Below are 17,428 nucleotides of genomic sequence, written 5' to 3' on the forward strand. Positions count from 1 at the left end.
ATCTGTGAGACCAGTGTCATGAAGAAGATACTTTGGAGCACTCCAGCCTAGGCAAACTCTCTCTTTTTTTTTTTTTTTTTGAGGAAGATTAGCCCTGAGCTAACTGCTGCCAATCCTCCTCTTTCTTTCTGAGGAAGACTGGCCCTGAGCTAACATCTGTGCCCATCTTCCTCTACTTTATATGTGGGACGCCTGCCACAGCATGGCTTGCCAAGCGGTGCTATGTCTGCACCCTAAATCTGAACTGGAGAACCCCGGGCCGCCAAAGCAGAACATGTGAACTTAACTGCTGCGCTACCGGATTGGCCCCAGTCAAACTCTCTTAAATGAAGATTGTTTCTTAGAGGATTTGCACAGTAGTTCCATATGGCAGTACCTCTCCCTGGACTCAGTAGCTCCCACATGAAAGTAAGCCTATTTCTCCAATGTGAATTGTATAAATAAGAATTAATGTCTTTTTTTAAATAAAAGTATTTTAATTAAAACATCCTAAGAATATATAACTGAACCAAGGATCTCATTAAGAAATCTACAAAAAGAGCTACAATCTACAATAACAAAGAAGAAACAAAACCTAAGTCTCTACGAGGTTCTCTTTCCAGCTTTCTTACCTGCACTATGAGAGGGCTGGGCTACATCCACGTTTCCCAAATTTTCCTGTTCTTAAAAATATGGCAGTAGAGGTTGCAAACGGAATGGGGCTTGTTAAAAATTCAGAATCCTCAGGTTCCATTGAAACTTTTTGAATTTCCAGGGGGTGGGAGGACAATGAGAGAGAGAGAAGTGTTCCAGATGATTCCTTTGATCAGGAAGTTAAAAAAAAAAAAAAGCTAGAAGAGGGGCTGGCTCTGTGATGCAGTGGTTAAGTTGGACGCTCTCCACTTTGGTGGGCTTGGTTTGGTGACCCAGCATGGACATACACCACTCGCCAGTGGTCATGCTGTGGCAGCTACCCACATACAAAATAGAGGAAGATTGGAACAGATGTTATCTCAGGGTGAATCTTCCTCAGCAAGAAAAAAAAAAAAAACAAACAAGAAAACCCTGAGGAAGATCATATTTAAGGGTCTTTTGAATTTTAAAATTTTATGAAGATTAACTGATTTTTAAAATATTACTGTTTTATTGAAGTCATAATAGTTTATAATATTGTAAAATTTCAGTTGTACATTATCAGTCACCACATATATGTGCCCCTTTACCCCTTATGCCCACCCCCAAACCCCTTCCCCTTCGTAACCACCAATCTGGTTTTCTTTGTCCATGTGTTTGGAAGATTAACTGCTTTTTAATAACTTCCTTTGCAGTAACTGAGTTTTAGAGGATTATCTAACGACATATTTTCCATTATAAATGTGATTGGCACAATACAGAGAAGTAGAACTAGAAGCGAAAATACATTACCCACAATTCTACCACCCAGGTAACCAATGGGATCTTTTATTGTATTTTATTTTATTTTCTTATTTGGGATTTCCTTCTAAGTAAGATGCCACGGTTGAATTCACTTCCTAACACAAGAAATGGTTCACAACCACTTAACATTACAAGACCTTGGGCTGCTTGGGATGTGACAATGCCATGTCTTCTCTGGAATTTCTATATCTGATAAAAATCCTTTGCCTAATTCCAATCCTGTGGAACACGAACAATTTGCTGCTTCTGTCCACCCTCATTGGGCAACCCATATTGACCCGTGTTTGCCCCCATCCCTAGGCAATGAGGGCAAATGAGCAAAGGAACTCCTTGCAGTGCTTCCCTTCTGGCCCTGGGTCTGACTTTAACCCCAGACACGCGCTACCTGAGCGGATAAACACTGAACTATGTTGGCAACAGATAATCTGCAATCTCATGAGTTCCGGTTGCCATAGCAACCAGGCTATTGGTATGTGCACTAAATTATTTTTACCTGTTTCTTCTAACCACTTGTATTTTACTTCTTTACTTCAAGCATCTATTTTCAACCTGGTTTCTTTGGCAGACAAAACTTTTAAAGGAGGAGATTTTTTTTCTCCTTTCATTTTAAAATGTGTGATGAATGTACAAAACCAAACAGGTGCTTTTTAAAAACAGTTACCCAGAAATGCTTGTCCTATAAGCTATGGCTCTTAGTCAGTGGCTACTAGGGTTTCATATTGGTGTTATTACTTCATTATGTAAAGTATGGAGAAATATGTTGAACTAATTAAGATGTTTTAAATTGAAGTAAAACTATAGAGTATGTCAGCAAGTGATGATCAATTTTCACATGCATATAGTATTTAGTGAAAACAGATAGAAAGTTAATTTGCTGCTTTTTTTTTTTTTTTGGTGAGGAAGATTGGCCCTGAACTGTTATCTGTTGCCAATCTTCCTCTTTCTGCTTGAGCAAGATTGTCCCTGGGCTAACATCTGTGCCAATCTTCTATTTGTATGTGGGATGCTGCCACAGCATGGCTTGATAAGCAGTGTGTAGGTCCATGCCCAGGATCCGAACCCATGAATCCCAGGCAGCTGAATTGGAGCACGTGAACTTAATCACTATGCCACTGGGCCGGCCCCAAATTGTTGCTTTTTTAAATTACACCCACACTCTTCCCTTTTCAAAATAGTGAACATCCTTACTTAACATTTAATATATATATGTAGCATACAGCATGCTTGCAGTAGTCAATTGTTACTTAAATGTCTATAGTTACTTTTATCTTTTCCTCATCATTGAATAGATTACAGAATAAATTTATTTGCCCATAGACTACTAGAAAACATAATCCAGGATCTCAAAGATCAAAGCTTTGTATTCAATCAAAGGCCCTTGAAAGCAAGGACTTTGACATACATTGTTGCATCACCTTTTCACATAACACTTTGACTTAATGTTTAATAAGCACTCACAAATATTGAGTCCACAACTATCCCAATAAATGTGCTTTACTGCTACTTGCAGCATCCATATATATTGGTTTTTATTTCAATTTGCATGTGTAGACACAGACTAAATCCAGAATATGGGGAAAACATTGGATGGGATTTCTGTTTTACCGAACCAAATTTGCTGGTATTCTATAAATAACAGTAAGATAATGGATGCAAAACTAATGTCATATTAAATTGGAAGTGTTCAGAGGCAATTTTGGATTCCTGCATTGCATTTCAAATTTAATTTGGAATTTCGTGATTATTACTATTTCTGGCAGTTCAAGATGATCTGTACAGTTTTATTGAGGTTTGCATGATATTTATATTAGTTTAGGCAAGAAATGAAGTTTAGGAAAACATTTGAATCATATTGTAGAAGTATTGTGAATTTTGATTTCTGTAATTTCAAGAGTGAACAATCAATAAGGTTTTATAAAAATAAACCATTGAAAAATAGATCCCTTAATTAAGTGTAATTTTTAATTCATGACTGTGATATTGTGATTTATAAGAAGAAATACATATTTGTTTTTTGTCCCTGTTCCTGGGACAGAGCTCTTAAAGCCTTGATTTATTAATTTCCTAAGGGATAAGAGCAATAAAGGTATTTTTTGTTATGTTAAGGAGGTGACTTTTGGAAAGGCCCTAGGTCACCTAAGGATGGAAGCTGGTCAACAGAGGAACCAACCACGGGATTAGAGAGTTGGAAATTTTAGTCTCACCCCCCAACTTCAACTTCTGGGGACAGGAGACGTGTTGGAAGTTGTAGTGATTGCTGATGGCCAATGAATTCCTCAAGCACGCCCATGTAATGAAGCCTGCATCAAAACCCAAAAGGCGGGGTTGGGGAGCTCCTGGGTAGGCGAACATGTGGAGATGCTGGGAGAGGGCATGGCATCTCTGCACCCCTCACCCCATACTTCGCCCTATGCATCTCTCCCATCTGGCTGTTCTTGAGTTATAGCTTTTTATAATAAACTGGCAAACATAAGTAAATGCTTCTCTGAGTTCTATGAGCCACTCTAGCAGATCAATCAAACCCAGGGAGGAAGTTGTAGGAGCCTCCAATTTATGGCCAACCTGTCAGAAGCACAAGTGACAACCGGGACTTGTGATTGGTGTCTGAAGTGGGGGGCAGTCTTGTGAAATTGAGCTCTTAATTTGTGAAATCTCATGCTATCTCTGGTAGATAGTGTCAAAATTAATTGAATTGTAGGACACCCAGCAGGTGTCAGAATCTGAATTGGAGTCCGAATTATAATGACATTACTACTGAAAATTATTGCTACACATAAAACCACTTTTAATTTGTAGTTGTGTCTGGAAGATACTTTTTAATACTGCCATTGAAGAAAGTTTAGGACTAAGTTTACCCAATTCGAGGGAAACTAAAGAAAGTGTTAAGAAAGTTTTTACTATTAAGCCTGAGATACGTAATTTTTTTAGCTTTATTGAAGTGTAATTGATATACGAAAATTGCACACATTTATAATTTTAAACATTAGCTAATAAAATGAAATCAACACTATCTCTCCATTATAAATCAGTCTTCATTTCTAAAGAAATACTGAATTACAAATATTGTTTTGGATCTCTGTCAAAGCAAGTATAAACTGAAAGCCTTGGAATCACATGAAGAAATGATGTGCGTGTTTACAATGGACAAAGTTCAGCAGAAAATAGAAAGGCGTAATATTTGAGCTCTTCTTTATGTCAGTAACAGGAGTAGAATTTTGCTTTTCCTGCAACTGAGTGGCATGCCACTAACAAAAAACAAAATCCCTCCAGCCCAGTCTAAAGTTAGTTACAAAGATGAGATATAAACTTAAACAAAAGATAAGGCTGAAATGAAGCTCCCTTGTTAAGGATGTTTTTTTCAACTTTTGAAGAGTTTTGGAGAAAATCTACCACATTCTTTTCCCTATTTCTGTAGACTCACTTTTTTGATAAGTTACTACTAAGCTTTCAGATTAAGACTTCTGGCTGTACGGCCAAATGTTACAAGGATATCCAAATGCCATGCTGACTTTTGAGTAGATTTAGGAGACCAACGGGAAAACAAAACAGAATCATGGAAAGGGTGTACTAGGGAGATTAAGAATTTTCACTTTTGGATCTTCGACAAAGGAGCTGAGGGCCTACAATGGAGAAAAGAAAGTCTTTTCAACAAATGGTGCTGGGAAAACTGGAAAGCCACATGTAAAAGAATGAAAATTGACCATTCTTTTTCACCATTCACCAAAATAAATGCAAAATGGATCAAAGACCTAAAGGTGAGACCTGAAACCATAAGGCTTCTAGAAGAAAACGTAGGCAGTACACTCTTTGACATCAGTATTAAAAGGATCTTTTCAGACACTATGCCTTCTCAGAGAAGGGAAACAATAGAAAGAATAAACAAATGGGACTTCATCAGACTAAAGAGCTTCTTCAGGGCAAATGAAAACAGGACTGAAACAAAAAAACAACCCACTAACTGGGAAAAAACATTTGCAAGTCACATATCGGACAAAGGCTTAATATCCATAATATATAAAGAACACTCACAACTCAACAACAAAAAATCAAACAACCCAATCAAAAAATGGGCTGGAGACATGGACAGACATTTCTCCAAAGAAGATATACGGATGGCCAATAGGCAAGTGAAAAGATGCTCATCATCGCTGATCATCAGGGAAATGCAAATCAAAACTACACTAAGATATCACCTTACACCCATTAGAATGACAAAAATATCTAAAACTAATAGTAACAAATGTTGCAGAGGTTTCAGAGAAAAAGGAACCCTCATACACTGCTGGTGGGAATGCAAACTGGTGCAGCCACTATGGAAAACAGTATTGAGATTCCTCAAAAAATTAAAAATAGAACTACCATACGATCCAGCCATCCCACTACTGGGTATCTATCCAAAGAGCTTGAAGTCAGCAATCCCAAAAGTCCTATGTACCCCAATGTTCATTGTAGCATTATTTACAATAGCCAAGACGTGGAAGCAACCTAAGTGCCCATCAACAGACGAATAGATAAAGAAGATGTGGTACATATATACAATGGAATACTACTCAGCTGCAAAACAGAACAAAATCATTCCATTTGCAATAACATGGATGGACCTTGAGGGAATTATGTTAAGTGAAATAAGCCAGCTAGAGAAGGATAATCTGTGTATGACTCTACTCATATGAGGAATTTAAAAATGTGGACTAAGGACAGTTTAGTGGATAGCAGGGGAAAGGTGGGGTGGGGGGTGGGCACAAAGGGTGAAGTGGTGCACCTACAACACGAATGACAAACATTAATGTAAAACTGAAATTTCACAAGATTGTAACCTACCATTAACTCAATTGAAAAAAAAAAAAGAATTTCACTTTTGGGACCTGGACCAGTGGTGTAGTGGTTAAGTTCGTGCACTCAGCTTTGGCGGCCCAGGGTTTGCAAGTTCCCGGGCATGGACCTACACACAACTCATCAAGCCATGCCGTGGTGGCATCCAACATACAAAATAGAGGACGATTGGCACAGATGTTAGCTCAGGGACAATCTTCCTCACCAAAAAAAAAAAAAAAAGAGAGAGAATTTCACTTTTGGAGTCCAATGACTTCAGTTTGAAGGTTACTTCCACTATTTCCTATGTGGCCTGGGCAAGTTGCTTCCTTCTTCTAAGCTTGATTCCTCCTCTATGAAATGGATATGATAATAATAGTACCAACTCATAGGACTGTTATGTGGATTAAAATTGATAATCCATTAAACCCTTTAGCATATAGCCTGGCACACAGTAAATGATCAACTTACTGTGTCAATTGTAAATTGTAAAATTGTAAATTGTAAAAAATGTCAGCTATTAGTAGATCTATCCTAATTCTATTTTCATGCCAATAATAAACTTAAAAGAATCCTAAATAATGGGAATCTATTCTGGCTTTAAAGTTCTTTGTAGATTTCAAGATTCTATGACAAATATCTTTCTTATGACCTGAGTCTCTGTGATTACTCCTAAAACTAATTTTCTTGAGAACTCTCCTTAGTGAAACTATAGGAAAACTATACTTGTGGACTAGTAGTAAATCCCTTTCCCAACATCTCTTCTCCAGATTAAAATCTTCTGATTCATTTAAGTCCCTTCCTATATCTTATTATCTGATGATCACGATATGGGTTTCTATTAAACTCACCAAAACGTTCCTCTTAAGTAACAAAGTAATAAGTTGTATTTGACCAGTACTTAAGCTAAAGGAACTCAAACTACCTTTAGTTTCCTAATATGATCTTGTAGCATTTATTACATTAGCACTTGTAAATCCTATTATTATATATTGCTGTATTGTGCTTCTCCTAGTAGTTTATAGCCTCTTGAGTACTGGTACTGGGTTCTATACTTCTGAGTCTCTAGCGCCTACCCAGCACATAATGAGCATTCAATAAGTGTGTATGTGTGTGTGTGAGATGCTGTTAGTCTGAATGCCTATCTTCAGCTTTACAATGAGCCACTGTTGTTTTGTTCTCCTTCCTTACAGCCTCTCCTCCCCACTGCGTTTTTCGGATGTAGTCATCAGTCAAAGGGCTACACTTCTTCCACCATTAGGATGAGCACAGGACTCAAGTTGGCCAATCAGAGTCCACTTTCTTGGGAATGATATGGACACTGGAGGAGAGAAAGCCCTTCTCATCAGATGACCAACTGTGAGCATTATGTGAGACGTAAGGGTCAAAGGGTCTTGCTTCAATCAGATGTGCAGGGAAGTCACTACAGAAGAAAGCATGGCTGAGAGAGGGAGAGAGTGTCATCAGCTGTTCAAACAATGAATGCAGCTATGGCCCAAAGCAGATCTGCCCCTGCACTTCTCAGTTATGTGACTCAATAAACTGCCCCTCCTCCTTTCATTTTTTTGCTTAAGGTGGCTCCAGTTGGGTTTCTGTTACTTGCATTCTGTTACAGCATTGGCTGATACAGTCTCACATGACTTGCCAATAAAGACCTGGAATCCACAGTGCCATCTTCTTAAACCCTCTGATATTCTTATGCATATCTAGGGAGAGTGATCTAATACAAAATTTGTAAAAATTGAACATGACAAAATAATACATTTTATCCTAAAAATTAGCATAACATTTGAACTAGAACTAGCCTTAGGGATAATGAAATCATACAAGGGTGCAAAAGTTTGGTTTACTTTTATTTAAAAGGGGACAGATACAGTCAAGAATTTGATTTTCAACTGAGAGCCACAATTGTATGGTAAAAGCAGATCTTTGCTCTCCACCCACCCAACTTTTCTTCCAGTTCATTGTTTTCTCTCCACCACTCCAGTGGAATTTTGTAGGAATTAGTCAACCAGGGCCCTGCCTCCCCAAAGTGGACCCTACTACATATCAGCTGTACCAGCTGGACTGTACTTAAGGAAAAAATAAATCCACACCTTCTGAGAGTGGATTTCCTCCAGTGAGTAGAGAAGGTCAGATGGAATATGGCATAAAGAATTGATGCACCCCAGAAACTGTCAGACCAGCCAAAAAAAGGAGTCTCTGGACCTAAAACAGCAAGAATCAGATATTGCCTAAGGGGAGAATTTGGAAGGCAAGCATTTGCTTTGGGGATTTCTGACCCACAAGTTTACTCTTGATTAATTCTCCCAATACCTTCAGTGGTCCATTAGTGAATCTTTGACAGTCCTTCCTATGTGCTGTGTATTATGCTAGGCACTAGTGATACAGACACCTCATGGTTCATTCATTCATCAGTACTCACAATTCTCCAAGTGTACCCCACTCCAGATTCTAATTCCTAGCCAGAAACTTCTTAAATTTCAAAACTCATCTAAGAGTCTATGTTCCCTATCTACTGCCCCCAAACTGCCAATGTAGGTCATGTTTCCTCTCTAGGCACCCTCTGCGCTCTGAGTTTACCTGTAGTGTAATATTTCAGACTGCATGTAATGCCCACGTACTGGATTGTCTGTCTCTCTCACTTCTTGAAGGCAGAAATTCCAACAACCTAGCCCTGTACATACTAGCTCTCAATAAATGCTTGTTGAATGAAGAAACAAATACATGAAGGAATAAATGAATAAAAATATGGCTCCTATTCTGAAGAAGCTCACTCTAGCTGAGAAGGAAAATAATTAATTGGCTAATTAGTGATTAGCTAATGTAATAATAGATAATATCTAAATGGTAAGAGAGCATAGCATGAGCAGTGATTAATTGTTTCTTTCATTTATGACTTTTTTTCTTGATGTTTGGTCTATTATTCATGCTCAGAGGAGTGTTTAAAACTCCCTGTTGAATGATATATGAATCAAACCCAGATATCTTTTGAAGAAAGGATTACCATATAAATCTATAAAGGGAATAAAATAAATATGAACATTAGATAAAGAAAATGCTGCTGGCTGCCTACAGCAAAGACGTTGAGAGTACCTTGACAAGGAGAATTTCCACACAGGCCTAACAAAGGGAATAATAAAGTCTTTGGGTTATTATCAAGTTATTTTTTGTGGCGGGAATAAGTGTGCTATATGTTATGAATATGGGAATTCCAGAGATAGCTATGATCAGGAAACTAAATGACCATGAAATGAGAAAATAGTGATAGGATCACCCTGCTTGCAAGCTCTTAAACAAAATTTCCAGAGGCTATGTCTGTGGGAGGAATTTCTCAATATTTAACCTCTACTTTGTTTGGTCTGACATGTGGACTATTAGAAGGTTTGTTACTAAGAGCTAAAGGGGGCACTAAAAAGAAGATAGAGTATGCCTGATCCTCTTCTTTCTAGTTTCCCATCTCAGACTTTTTCCAGTCCCTCATCATTTCTGGCCAGAACTATAGCTGCTTGTGCTCTATCTGTCTCCAGAATCTCCTTCCTATCACTGTATCTTTCACATGGTAAAAACAAAGGAGGCTGGCCTGGTGGTGCAGTGCCTAAGTTTGTCATGTTTTACTTCTGAGGCCTGGGGTTTGTGGGTTTGGATCACAGGCATGGACATACACCACTCATCAAGCCATGCTGTGGTGCTGTCCCACATACAAAATAGAAGAAGGTGGGAATAAGATGTTAGCTCAGGGCCACTCTTTTTCAAGAAAAAAAATCTTTATAAAACAAGATTTCAATTCTAATCTTCTATCACTTTAAAAAGGTTTTTAGACTGCATCATATTTCTCTGATTGGGGTACTTTGGAGATTGTGGGGGGGGGTACTCCATAATTTGGGTGAAGCAGGAGAAGCTATTGAAAAACTCTGGGGCCTTTCTGTGGGCCTCAGATCCCATCAGTGCTAAGTAGTTTAAAACATTTTTTAAAATGTTAAAATAAATATTGCAACATTATGGATCTAAACACAAAAGCCACAGGGATTTTAAAGAGAAAGCATGAGATCTTAAAAGAATCCCAAGCTTTTGATGGAAGCTGCTGGATTTTACTCAGACCCCCAAGGCACTTATGGGAAAAAGGTAGTGAAGAACCATCTAGAGGGGAAAGTTCTAGCAGTTCCCCAACCTGTAACAAGCCCCTGCCCAGCCTAGCCTCTCCCTGGGCCAGGGAAACACTTGTTCTCAGAAGACACAGTGACCTTTGTGCCTCCACGACTTTGTTATTGTTGTTTTCCTCTTCCTGGGATTCTCACCCCTTTCCCTGTCCATTTGACCAGCCTTCCTTCCTTTCTTTCCTTCCTCCCTTCCTTCCTGCCTTTCTTTCCTCCCTCTCTCACTTCCTTCCTTCCTTCCTTCTTTCCTCCCTCCCTCCCTTCCTCACTCCCTTCCTTCAGTAAAGATTTCATGAACTGCACTCTGCCAGGTGCTCTACTAGGCCCTGGAAGTGTAGGGATAAAAGGATCTTGCAGAGGTGGCGAGGAGGGCAGGGGGAAGTCATGCAAGAACACTAATAAACACAATATTGGCTGACGTTGCTCGTTGTGTACCTGGCACTGTGATGAAGAATTTCCTCTCATTCTATTTAATTCTTATATCAATCCTGAGAAATAAATTTTGTCATCACTAAAACTTTCCTCAACGTCACATAATAAATGGCACTGGTCTCCATGGCACAGAATAAATGACTTAGCCAGAATTAAAACACAAGTTCATGTGGCTCTGGGTTATGCTCTTCAACTTACTACCCAGTTTGATAAGTAACCTTTTAGGTCCAGCTTAAATGTCCCATCCCATCTCTTTTCCTTCTCTGAAAATTCTTACCTTAAAGCATAATTACTTTCCCTCTAATCTGTGTTCCTGTATTCTTTATTAATATTATATCAGTATAGCGATTTGTATATCTGTTTCCTCTCAGCAGGCTCAGAAGGTCTCCAGAGCAGGTGCCACCTCTGATCACATGTGTATCACCCTCTCTTGGCACAGTGGACCTACTGAATGTGGCAGGACAGGGTGGGCCCTGTGGTGGATCAAGGGCATGAGAGCCTTGCAAAGTTCACACTTGACTGCCTGCAGGCCATAAGGTATATTTCGTTTGGCCTAAAAAAGCATTTTGGTTGAGTTTGCCAACTCCTAGAAATTAAGAGTTTGCCTTAAATTCTGCATTTTCAGCTTCTTTTTAAAACTGGAAGATTTGGAAACATTGGTCAAGCATCTGATGCCTACTTTATCACTTATGCTACTGGCACGGCCTGGACCATAATATTTGCCACCAGTCTTTTGTGCAATTTCTAAAATCTCTTAATTTCTCTATACCCATATGATGGTTACTGTCTACTAATAATAGAATTTTTATGGTAAAAACAATTACAAGTAAAATTCAAAATTATCAAAATGGTGCCAGTACAACATGAATAACAGTAGACTATTCATTTACCACCGTTAAGCCTAGTTTACTAAACATAGGTTAGGGAAAACCAAATGCCATCATTATCACAGAAAGCCTAATCACTATACTACACACCTATCAAAATATACATTAGAGCAGTATGTATAATTTCTCATTTCAAATAAATAGAGACTACTTACATCTATTTACAACTGACTCACGGTCTTTACAAGGTTATTTCAGCTCACACACAAGAGCTTATTTACAAATTACTATAGTGTTGTTATAATAGTGATTATAATTACAGAAAAACTTAGTTCAAAAGCTTCAATGCTTGGGATACACATCGGGGTCAAATTTATCTTTATATCATGACAGTTTATGAAAAGATTTGCTGATCAAATATACTAAGTAAATTGTTTGTAAAAAAACCTGTTTACTTGACACAAATTTTAGAGTCATGAATTCCCAACAATGTAAGTGCATTGTAAGCAAAAGCTAGGTAATGCTTAGGCTGGTATTTTGATATAATAAGTACAAATCATTTTTATCTATTCTTTAAAGCAGGACTCCTGCTAGACTGTACCTGTTTACCCTAGTTCAACTTGCGATATTTATTTGAAAACGATAAGATATTGTTCCTAGGAAACACCTTGTTTTGCTCTGACTTTTCATCATCCCAGACAGCTCAACTGACTTATATCTGACTCTACTTAGTAGAATAAGTGCAAAAAAGGAGGATACAGCTAAGACTAAATCCCAATTAGTCAACTAAAGTTTCAATAGACACATCCATTATATTAAAAAGCCACACATTAGGAACGCAAGAGTTGGCAGCAAAACAATAAATATCCCAGCATGATGAATAGCAGGTTAACCACCTCTGCAACAAAGGGAACTATACCAAGTTAGTCCATTTTTGCTTAGTCTTGTAGTAGACCAGATCACAATCTATAATTTTATTTGTCTGTTGCATTAGAAGGTTACGCAACATTTCAAGAAATTGGAGTGCAAATAAATAGCTTACCTCTCTTGATAGTCATTCATAGGAAAAAGAATGTGTTTATGATGCAGAAAAGAACCTTCAAAACCATTGAAATTGATCGTAAAATCATGTCCTACCTGGGTAACTTTCTCTGTCACATTGTGTGTTCGATCTTTGACCTTGGGGGCAATAATGGTTTTATCGGAAGAAGGAGGGGATGTATTCTTTTTTTCAGTTTTAACATCTGAAAAATTCAGCGTGAGCTGTGGAATCTTGTTTATGGTGCTGTATTTGTTGAGGTTTGAATCCGATGTGGATCCCAGGAGGCTTGACTTGATATGATTAAAAGGTCCTAAAAAAATTGGAAAGTATTTGTGAAAGCAGTATCAGAAGAAACAGAAGAAGAAAGAGATGGTCCTGGATGACCTGCTAGGGATCCATGACCAATATGACCCCAATTCAGGTGTGACTAAATGCAGCCTGCTGATACCTGACACAGGGTTTAGGGTCACCATCTACCACATGAAGTGGCATGTAAGTATCTCATGATAAGAAGTGGTCCTAGGTATGCACCCAGAGAGCAGATGGCAGCTTTAGCTATTAATCAGCTTCTTTCATTAAAGATTGGAATAGAAGAAATGACTCCACTCCCTATTATTGGTCAAATACTACTTTCAAAGTTTCTCATGAATTTCTTTTTATAATTCAGGAGTTATTCAATGAAAGACTTGCCTATGGTTAAAATCATGTTGGCCATGAAGTTTCTGAATGGGCTGTCTACCCTGTTCCAATTTGTATTACCTCCCTCTCTGTGCCATGACAAGTGAAACGTCAGCTGGGTTCTTCATATGCTTCTGTTGCCTGTACAAGATGCTTCACAGAGCTTCTAGAAGAGTTAAGTCCAGATACAGGAATTTCAGGTAAGGCTGAGAAGGGCAAATGTCATTTTCTTTCCTTTCCTTTTTTTGTGGACTCTAATGAAAATTCTAGGATTTTGTGGGGAGTTTTTAAGTCTTTCCTTCCTTTTCTTTTTTTTCTTTCATTTAGATTTAGGACTGACCACTTTTTAAGAAAAAATAAAAACCATACCAGAAGAATACTTTGGCAAACATAACTTATAATTGAAGTGACCTTAGCTAGGTAACAGGACGTGTCTGGAGTTGGTAGTACCTGGTTATTAGAAGCCCACAACTTATTCATTTTACAGCTGGCAATGTGTATCCTTGGACCGTCCTTGGTCACGTCCCACATTCCTTTCCTGCAAAGACAATTGGGGAGGTGCCAGGACTCCAGGCCCCCTTGTTGAGGAAGAGTACCCTGACCAGCTCCATCCTCTTTTGAAATGACCTATTGTCTGCTGCTTATAAAGAGTCAGGAAATGTTCTAAAGAGTTTCTTGTACAATGGGTAATGTTACTTATACCATTATGTAGGTCTTAAAAATTACCATAAGGAAGAATTTTGTGAAAATCCCCAGCCTAAGTGTTACACAGCCATTAACTTTCTGCCTTAGAGAGTGCTTAAAACATACAGACTGCATGAATGAACTTGCTGGTCAGCGCATTTTGCCTTATGCTCTTTTTTGCCTGTTCAGAATGAAATTAACACATTTAAGGCATCAAAATGTACTTTACACATCAAGCAAGGTATAAACACTTGAAAGTTAAATTTATAGACTGTATATTTTGTACCACAACAATCAATAAACTCAGGTCAAATATAGTGCTGAAAAGAATATCCATCAGTTCATAGTTACCTTGGAGAAAAATCACACTGTATTTGTTTTATAAAAGTTTATATTTGCTTATTATAAAAGTTTGAAGTGGTTTTAGGAGAATTTTCACCTATTTAACAAACTGTTTCTTTATTTCTTTTTTTTTGAGGAAGATTAGCCCTGAGCTAACATCTGCCTCCAATTCTCCTCTTTTTGCTGAGGAAGACTGGCCCTGAGTTAACATCCGTGCCCATCTTCCTCTACTTTACATGTCGGACACCTGCCACAGCATAGCTTGACAAGTGGTGTGCAGGTCTCCACCCGGGATCCCAACCAGTGAACGCTGGGCCACTGAAGTAGAACATGAGAACTTAACCGCTGTGCCACCGGGCAGCCCCAACACTGCTTCTTGAGTTGCATTTCTGTTTCTTCTCTGAATTTTATCCATGATGATGATCAAGTCCATCTAGGTGAAGAATGTCACTGAGCTCTCTGGGCATTTGTTGCTCAGTATGTTCTTACTTGCATATAGATTCTCACTCTTTTCTATCTATATGACAAGGATAGAAATAAGAGCCAAGGGGCTGGCCCGGTGGCACAGCGGTTAAGTTTGCATGTTCTGCTCAGCAGCCCGGGGTTCGCTGGTTCGGATCCCAGGTGCAGACATGGCACCGCTTGGCACGCCATGCTGTGGTAGGCGTCCCACATATAAAGTAGAGGAAGATAGGCATGGATGTTAGCTCAGGGCCAGTCTTCCTCAGCAAAAAGAGGAGGATTGGCAGTAGTTAGCTCAGGGCTAATCTTCCTCAAAAAAAAAAAAGGAAAGAAAGAAGAGCCAAAAGTGGCACCAAATTAATTTAGCCTTCACATAGATCTCTGAAGGAAGCCCTACTCTCCAGGTCTCGGTAGAAGTCTCTACCACAGACTGAGAGTTTCTTATTATAACATATCCTAGATAGTGTTTCCTTTTGTTGCAGAATTATATGGCTGCATTCCCGGCCTAAATCTTAATATTTAAAATCTGTAAAATATTCTAGGACTTCAGACTTCTTAGAGGCTGTTTTTTCCCAAACTCTAATGCCTTATTTTCACTCCTTAGGCAATTTTACTGCACACAGGGACACTGACGAGAGATTATAGAGGGTTGAGCTCAGGTATATAGTTAAATTGTGTTTTAAAACCCTTGAGCCCATCTTTCAATTCTCTTTCTATGTCATCCTTCTATATGTTGGATTTCTGTAGCAGATTGTCTATAGAGGTCTTTAAAAAATCAGATAAAAACATGAATCATCTATGATGCTAAGGCAGAGAGGCACTGATAATATACTTTGTCCTTGTGACCAGTTCCAATAAACTCCACTCAATTGGCTACATTGATAAGTCTGTAGTCTCCACTATGACACTACTTCGCCTTAGGGGGCATTTGTGGGGGCAGTTTTGGTTGTCAGAATGATAAGAGGTGGCTATTCTCTCGCCTTGAAAAATTGTCCTGTGGCATTCACGTAGGTGAAAAGCCTGCTTATAATGATCTGAGCCTTGAACCTGTCTCACATATAAAGAGTACAATGTACTTTTAACATGATTTGAATATACATTGAGCTCTCCAGAGCCATGAGTAAAGAAAAGATTTTACCTTGTTTTGTTCAGAACTTTACCAGAAGTTGTTAACTATTTTGGAAAATCATATCACATGGAGCTACATTACTTGTGGCACTTGAGTTGTCAATACAAAATTTCAGACTTCAGATTATAGTCTGTGTTTGCAGCTGTCACAGGCAACTATGTAAGCAAAGAGATTTGAGTCTTTTTTTTTCTAACAGTGTTGGAACCAAATATTAATTTCACAGAGAAGTATAGGAATCACACTGAAAATCAGTAATGCAATTTCTTTCAAATATATTATTTCAAACATATTATCGTTCTTCTATATATGTAGAATGATGTGTGATACAATGAAAAGAAATCTATGTGGTAAAAACTAAACACTGGAAATTATTTGTTTTGGGAATGCTTATTGGTTGTCAATCTCACTCTGATAACTCCGAGAGATCTTCCACAACTTCTCCATCGTGGCTTGATTGCCATTTCTTTTTCCAGTCTGCTTTCTACTGCCCACTGCTTATGAAGGCATATGGTCTACAAGGTCTTATTTAAGTGTTGGAAGATGAATGTGTGTCCTGACATTTAGTGGGATTTCTTTCCTCTGAGCAATTCGTTACTGTTGCATATGATCACCTAGGGAATCATTCTGACATTACACTTAAAAGTAGGGGCCAGCTCATTTGTGAGAATGTCATACTTTCTCATTTTCTCCCCAGTTTGTCTTTGTATAATATTCATAATTCAATTTTAGTTATTTCTCATTTTAAAAATTCATATATAAATAGGTCTGATCTGTTATTATTTCTTCCAATGATGGTTTTTATTTTGTGATCCATCCATACTCCCGTTTTATCATTTTATAAAGTACATCTATGGACTGTTTTCTCTTTTTTTATGTTTATTTTTATTTATTTATTTATTTATTTTTATTGAGGTAGCATTGGTGTATAACATTACATAAATTTCAGGTGTATGTCATTATAATTCAATTTCTGTGTAGATTACATCATGCTCACCACCCAAAGACTAATTACCATCCATCACCACACACATGTGCCTAATCATCCCTTTTGCCCTGCTCCCTCCATTCTCCCCCCCACCACCGGTAACCATCAATCTAATCTCTATCTCTTTGTGTTTGTTTGTTGTTGTTTTTATCTTCTATTTATGAGTGAAATTATTGTATTTGACTTTCTCTCTCTGACATTTTGCTTACCATAATACTCTCAAGGTCTATCCATGTTGTCACAAATGGCAAGATTTCATTGTTTTTATGGTTGAGTAATATTCTGTTACGTATATATACCACATCTTCTTTATCCACTCATCCCTTGATGGGCACCTAGGTTGCTTCCAAGTCTTGGCTATTGTGAATAATGCTGCAATGAACATAGGGGTGCACGTATCTTTATGCACTTGATATTAAATAAATGTCATATCTATTTTAAAGTTCTTTCCTTGTAATTCCA

The 17,428-nt window shown here is 38.1% G+C and overlaps 1 protein-coding gene across 1 annotated transcript in view; it reads right to left on the reverse strand.

Annotated features, from left to right (window-relative positions):
• The window catches only part of KCNH7 (potassium voltage-gated channel subfamily H member 7), a 465,565-nt gene that overhangs the window by 109,214 nt on the left and 338,923 nt on the right, over positions 1 to 17,428 (reverse strand). Inside the window, exon 6 of the mRNA XM_046659484.1 lies at positions 12,782 to 12,996. Coding sequence (XP_046515440.1) covers positions 12,782 to 12,996 — 215 coding nt within the window. The remainder of the gene's footprint in view (positions 1 to 12,781; positions 12,997 to 17,428) is intronic.

This window comes from Equus quagga, chromosome 4, assembly GCF_021613505.1.
Source record: "Equus quagga isolate Etosha38 chromosome 4, UCLA_HA_Equagga_1.0, whole genome shotgun sequence".
NCBI classification, from domain to species: domain Eukaryota; kingdom Metazoa; phylum Chordata; class Mammalia; order Perissodactyla; family Equidae; genus Equus; species Equus quagga.